A 6895-nucleotide genomic window follows, 5' to 3' on the forward strand; every position below is an offset into this window, starting at 1 on the left:
AAATGATGCGTTTGCTTTCCCATCGATCGCTTCATCAGCAACCAGCCTCCTCTCTTAGGTAGTCTGCTGTCAGGCTTTGAACCTGTGAACAGCTGCATAGAGGGGTGGGGGTGAGGGCCCTGACGTGGCGTTGCCTGCCCCTCCCAAGAAGGACTGCGGTTAGGAATTGTGAATGTATACAATGGTACAACATGACTTAGCTGTAATTTCCAAGTTCACACCCACCCCTGATTCACAGGCAGGGTCAGGAGTACTTTTTACCGAGCACAGTTTTAGCAAACCCGGAGTGAGCGAGGGGCTGAAGACATCTGAAGGGTGAACAGTCTTCTCCCTCTCCCTTTCTTTCCCCTCTTCTGCCTGTCTTCCCATCAGCTTTTGTTTTAAGTGATCATCACAATTAACTGGCGCACCATCGGGTTCTTTTGTGTGACTGTGGGAAAAACAGATAAACAAACAAACAGAGAGTCCGGGCGGAGCAGAGAATCCGACCAGCCGTTGCTTTAGGGATCGAATTTTTGGAAGCATTGTCGAGTTCGACTTATTTTTGTTGGTAAATCCCGGGGAAAAAATTGTATATCTTTTCCTTTAAAGTTCTAATTCAAGGCATGGATGTGAGAGTTCTGAAGGGACTTTGGGACTGCGGTAAAATTTCGTTGTCATAGTAACAGAAAGGGAAATAGGCCTCGCTCACCTGGGACTTTAACACTGCACAAGCTGGATTATTCTTTCTTTCTTTTCTTTTTTAAGGAAAAGGACTCTGCAAGTGAAATAAATGAAAAGCTTATTGTATGTTGATGCCAACATGTTAACATTAAATATGTAAATTGCCCAAAGGGTGCTCCGGCCATTTTGCCCCTGGCTAATGTCATTGTCTGATAGAAGATGTCCACTTTTCAAACGACACAGATAGGTTATTTAGGAGAACAGGGACTTTGAAAAGAGAAACGAGGACCCCAATCTGTGACTCTGTACCCCAGTGTTTTTGTCCTGTGGGGGTGTGGGGTGGTGGGGTCCATGGGCAGCTGGAACGGAGATAAGCACTTGTGATTAGCCATCAGGTCCCAGGAGCGCCCTGTGAAGACTGGTTTTGTATTTGGGTGGTAACAGAGAGTTTTCTGATTTTATATAAGCTGGTTGTGAACATCAGGGGACCTTTGTGTGTGAGGGGAGACGCGTGTGTGGCCGGAGGAAAGCCTCATGCGTGATAAACCCTGGGTTTCTGGGCTGTCAGGCCATTTTTTAACCCTGGAGCAAGACATTTTTGCATGGCAGGGGTCCCTGCTGTTCCCCAAGCCCTCCTCTGAGAGAGGGGCCCGGCATTGGTATCCCCGTATCTACAGGGCCCTGTACAAACCAGGAGCCCAGCTTGTGAACCACTTAACAATCCCAACAGTGATGGAGAAAGGGGGGCTCTGACTGGCGATTGAAAACATCCAAATTGGTGAATTGCAAGGGGTCAGCAATGCGCTTTCACAGGCGTGGCGGGTTGAAATTCCCCAGACCTGAAATACAATCACTTTCAAATCAAATCTAATAGAATGCAGATATAGTCTCCCTTAAACAAGGTTTACTTTAAAAATGTAACACATTGCTTTCTCTTCACAGATTCTTTTTAAAATTTTTTCTCAAGTGCAATCAGAATTGTTTGAAAACAGCCGGGAACCCCAGGGACATGAGACGGTTTCAGGTAAGGGGCCTGCAATTCTTTCTTCCCCGTTAAATAAGTTATCCTGTTTTCTCTCTCCCTCTCCTTCTTGTTCTTTCTGAGGGATATAGCTCGGGGTGTGTGTGTGTGTGTGTGTGTGTGTGTATACATATATATGTGTGTGTGTGTGTGTGTGTGTGTGTATTCACGGATACTGCCACCAATCAAAAAGATGACTGTGAATGATAGCCCTTTTCCGAGGGTGTTGAAGGCCTCGTCATTTTGTAGCATTTAGGCCTTCTGCCTCCACTATCCAATCCCCACGGGGAGAGGCACCAACCCTGCCGCCCGAGGTCTGATTTTTAAGCCCCGAGGCTGCCCTGCGCACGCACAGCTGCCCACGGCAGGAACTGTCTTCTTGCTATTCAAGCCACCTTGGGATCTTTCAAAGCGGCTTCCCTGTGCTTTCTCCGAAGCAGCAGCACCCTCGGTCCGGCCTTTTCCCCCCTGAGTTAGTGGGCCCTTTTTGGAGCCTCTGGAAAGCAGCGGCCCAGACAGCCGTGGTCACTTTAAGATCGCAGCATGGCAACAAGACCCAGGGGACTGTGACCCAGCTGCCTGGCAGTTAAATCTGCCACTAGTTTCATCACCCTTGCCACTGATGTACTGAGAATACGAGCTAATAAAAACACGAGCGAGGCAAAGTGTGGCAGCTTGGAGATGAGAGGAAGGACGGCCCCCTCTCCGGCGCCTTCTTTAATCTTTGAAGGACCCGTATTTAATTCTCCAAATGGCTTTGCGGCTGCTTGTAACCTAACAGGCCAAACGCATAAGACCACCTTCTCCATCGAGAGTACTTCAGCTCACGTCTAGGGAGAAGGGACCCCCGATTGCCCAGAAGTGACTGGCCGGGCCTTTCTTCCGACGCGCCTTGCAGAAGACAGTAGTCTTCAAGTCCTTACAATGTTTCTGCCTCGCTCAGGGACAGTGAAACATTAGAACCCTGTTAAACAATAGTACTCGAGCCAAACATTAAAAACAAAGCACCTCTAAGCAACAGGGGCGATGGGGATTGTAAGACCTGTGCTTCATGGGAAACAAAGGAGGGTCCTGGAACTTACTCGATTTGCTCCTACCCACCGGGAGCCAGAAAGATCTGTGCGATCAAACCGATTCCCGGGCATGCTGCTCGACCGTGCCGTCAGAGGAATGCCTTGTTGCTGCCTTCGGGGGATTCTTTCTCTGTGTTATGATTCTGGTGAATTTGAGGTTGTTGAGGATATGCATGAAGACACCCCAACCCCACATTCACCACGTGTACAGAGATGAGCTTCGGTTTCTTCAGGTTGGGCAACATTTTCATTCTCCTGGTCTGCTCGGTGCCTCCCCCTTTCACATAAACTCACTGGCCCTCTAGGTAGTCTTTAAAAGAGCACAGGGCTCAGGGCTGACATTCTTAAACCTTTTTGCATGAAAGAACTCATGCTTCCATTACGTACTGGGCTCCACACATGATGTGGCCAGTCCCACTGTCGGTCAGAGAGCTTCTGCCACTTTGCCAGCGTCACCTAGTTGGTCAAGAGCAGAGCCATTGAACCCGGGAATTGGGGGGTGTGGGGGGTGTGGCAGGGTCGCAGACATACAGCCAGGGAGAGCTGTTTTGACAAAGATCCCTGCTGTGTTTGTGCTGCGTTGTGGTTATCAAGCCATCTTGCCATGCCTGGGGATTTTCTTCTTTTTCTGTTACAGTATGTGAGTTAAACTACAATGACCAGGCTCCATTTGTAAAGTGAAACCATTCTTTTCTATGATGTAGGTTGTTCCTCCTGTCTGTTCTGAACACGTCCTAGAAATGGAGTCCAACAACCAGTGACCTGTTGTGGCTCCTTGCACTTAATATAATGCTTTCAGAGCTCATGCATGTTATATGTAGTCTGTACCTGTTCTTCCTTCCCTGTTTTTGACTGAATACTATTCCAGAATGTATGGATATACCACTTTGGATGATCCATTCATTAATAGGTGGACGTTTGATCTGTCTCCACTTTTTCCTATTATGAATCCTGCTGCTATGAACATTCATGTGCAAGTTCTCGTGTGAGCATATGTCTTCCATTCTTTGGGGTGTATACCTAGACACGGCATCGCTGGGGCGGATGGGAATTCTATCTTTAACTTTTTGAGGAGCTGCCAAACTGTTTTCCACAGCAGCTGCACTGTTTCACATCCCAGCCAGCAATGCACCAGGGTTCCAATTTCTCTACATCCTCCCCAGTACTAGTTATCTTCCCATTTTGAAATGATAGTCATCCTAGTGGATAGGAAATGGTACTGAATTGTGGTTTAGATTTGCGTTTCCCTAATGACTAATGATGTTGCACAACTTTTCATGTGCTTATTGGCTGTTGGTGTCTTACCTGGAGGATTGTCTCTTCAAACTGCGTGCCCATTTTGTAATTGGCTTATTTGTCTTTTTCATTGTTGAGTTGTAAGAATTCTTTATATATTTAGGATACCAGACTCTTAGATGTTGAAGTTCCAGTTATGTCTCCCACTTTGTGAGTTGTCATTTTGTTCTTCAATCTATGCAGTAATTGGCCTTCTTTTTAATACTACACTTAAGATTCTAGCAGGAATTTAACTTTCAGTGAGAGCTCTTTGAAATGGAGAAGACTATACAGAGAAAGGTTTGACTGTGCTACACTGGGCAAATGAGAAACTTGGGTAAAGTTAAAAACATGAAATAAAACCACAGGTAGTTGGTAATGATGGGGGGGGGGGAGAGGGGATCTGAAGGAATGATAACTTTCAGGAATTCCTGGAATATACAAGGGGCTGCAAAAAGCTGGAGGCAAAATTCCCTTATCTTTTCATTTTAGTTCAACGCAAAATTTTTGAAGCCCCTTGTATATGTTCTTTGGAAGAACGAAGGCTGTCATGACCAATGTGGTCTTTCATACATGCAAAGTGAGGCTGAGAAGTGAGCCAATTGTCCAGATAATTCAGGTAACCTTGTTAATCGCCACCCATAGTTCTGTCTCAGTTACCTGGATATTCCAGGTAAAAGCATCTCAGAGCTTTCATTTGGCTTAACTCATAGAGTCAGTTACTTCAATTTTCCACTTTTGTTCTATCATCAGAGATTAATTTAATCCCAGGAAAAATTTTGTCAGGATTTGATCTGACAACTAGAAATACACAATGTTTTCATGCAAATCACAAATCTGACTACACTCTCCCTCCTCTGTCCCCAAACTCTGGTAGCACATGGATTCTTTAAAAAAAAAAAAAAGATTGATAATGAGATGATTTAATCCAATTTACTTTCCAGCTTGAACCCCTCTTTGATTCAGCACAAATCCTAAGTATCATAGGCTACCAGCGACATAAGACTTATCTACATACAATGAAGTTTTAACCCTCTTCTGGCCTAGTTTGCTGTGAGAATCTGATAAATGCTAGTTTCTGTCTTAATGAGGGTGGGGGGGCAATGGTGGGAAGGGGGAGGGATGGGACTCATTTACACAAAGTTTTGCTTAAAATTTCAAGAGTTCCAAGACCTGTTAAAGAAAGACTCTTAGCATTCTATAGATGGTAGATTAAGAGACTTTGACCTACAGAAACGGAATTAGTCTAATTCCAAATAGTCATCCTATATGTCATTTGACCACGTGATGAGGATCTGCCTGGTCATCTTTTCACTCTCTTAGCTTCAGATGCCTTCTCTTTCCAGATGATTCCTCGCTCCCACACTAAGCCTCTCTCCCACTCTGGGGCTGCAGACAAACTCAGAGAGCTCTACTCCCCTACTGGGCATCTCTGCTTGAATGACCAGTGAGCACATGTTTAAAGGAGAACTCAATACTTATTCCCTAATCTGTTCTCTTCCTTGGCAACCCAGCCCTCCTTTTTATTGCTAAAGTGTCACTTCTTTCTCTGAAGTATCTATTCAACCCATCTCTCTCTTGAGAGACTGTCCTGTGGTTCTCCCTGTCCTTGCCTGACATGCTCAGCACTACTTGCCTTTACAGCAACTCTGATCCGGTCCCACCCTGACTTAGATCCTGCCAGGAATAGTGACTGTCCACAGCGGTGGAGGAAGCATGCTGATGAGACATACTCAGTGGCCTCTGACTGGGTTACTCTTCTTCCAGACCCTTCTCCATAGATGCACCAGTGCTCCCTACTCACTTCAGGTTCCTATTACAGTCTGGACCCTTTCCACACCTCAGGCCACTCTGACTGAGACCCCTTCGATTCCCTCCAACTTGTGGTTATCATGCGTGCTTCCAAATTAAACCTGGGGGCCACCTCTTTTGTCAGGCATTTTCTGACTCTTCCTGGCAGGGCTACTGGCTCCCTCTTCTGCACCAGCATCACAAAACTGAATCCATAGTACCCATCTCATTGTATTACAATGATGGTTTGTCTTTCAGTAGACAATGAAGATAATTGGTATGTTTTTTTTCTTTCTTTCTTTCTTTTTAAACATTTTATTAGGGGCTCATGCAACTGTTATCGCAATCCATACACACATCAATTGTGTAAAGTGCTTTTGTACATCATTCTCAAAACATTTTCTCTCCACTTAAACCCCCGACATTAGGTCCTCATTTTTCCCCTCCCTCCCCGCTCCCCCCTCCCTCATGAGCCCTTGATAGTTTATAAATTGGTATTTTGTCATATCTTGCCCTGTCCGACGCCTCCCTTCACCCACTTTTCGGTTGTCCGTCCCAAAAAGAAAAGAAAAAGAGTCCTACCAATGTCTAGCATAACGCTATACAGTCCATCAAACTCAATGCATTGTTATTAAATACATTTAAGAGAAAGGAAGGAAAGATGGAAGTGAGAATAAAAGATTTCCAGGGCCCCAAAGGTATCTGAATCCATGGACCATGTCTGTAGAAAATCACTCCGGTCCCCCTTGAAAACAATTAGGTGAAACGCCCAGATTAACGACGCAATGAAGGGAAGGAAAATAAGTTTGTGTCTAGCTTAAGCTGACAGGCTTATTAAGATGCAATGAACCCCATTCTTTATTTCTCTGCATTGTGCATGGAAAGTAAGCAGTTGTAAAGCCCAGAAGAAAACCAAGCCAGGTACAAGGGGCAGGCATGCTATCACTTTCCGCCTTCAAACTCTAACACCCGGTAGAGCTGGAGAGTCAGCAGAGCATGTCAACCATGCTCATTTGTAGCCTTTTGTTGCAAGTCACACTCATATACAAACCGTGGTGACACATAGGTGCAA

At 45.4% G+C, this 6895-nt stretch overlaps 1 protein-coding gene across 1 annotated transcript in view; it reads left to right on the forward strand.

The window, feature by feature from the left end:
• The window catches only part of EBF2 (EBF transcription factor 2), a 217922-nt gene that overhangs the window by 154620 nt on the left and 56407 nt on the right, over positions 1 to 6895 (forward strand). The window contains exon 9 of the mRNA XM_013005913.2: positions 1606 to 1687. Within this exon, the coding sequence (XP_012861367.1) occupies positions 1606 to 1687 (82 nt within the window). The remainder of the gene's footprint in view (positions 1 to 1605; positions 1688 to 6895) is intronic.

This window comes from Echinops telfairi, unplaced genomic scaffold, assembly GCF_000313985.2.
Source record: "Echinops telfairi isolate 266 unplaced genomic scaffold, ASM31398v2 ScPeMD7_9;HRSCAF=40, whole genome shotgun sequence".
In the NCBI taxonomy this organism is placed as follows: domain Eukaryota; kingdom Metazoa; phylum Chordata; class Mammalia; order Afrosoricida; family Tenrecidae; genus Echinops; species Echinops telfairi.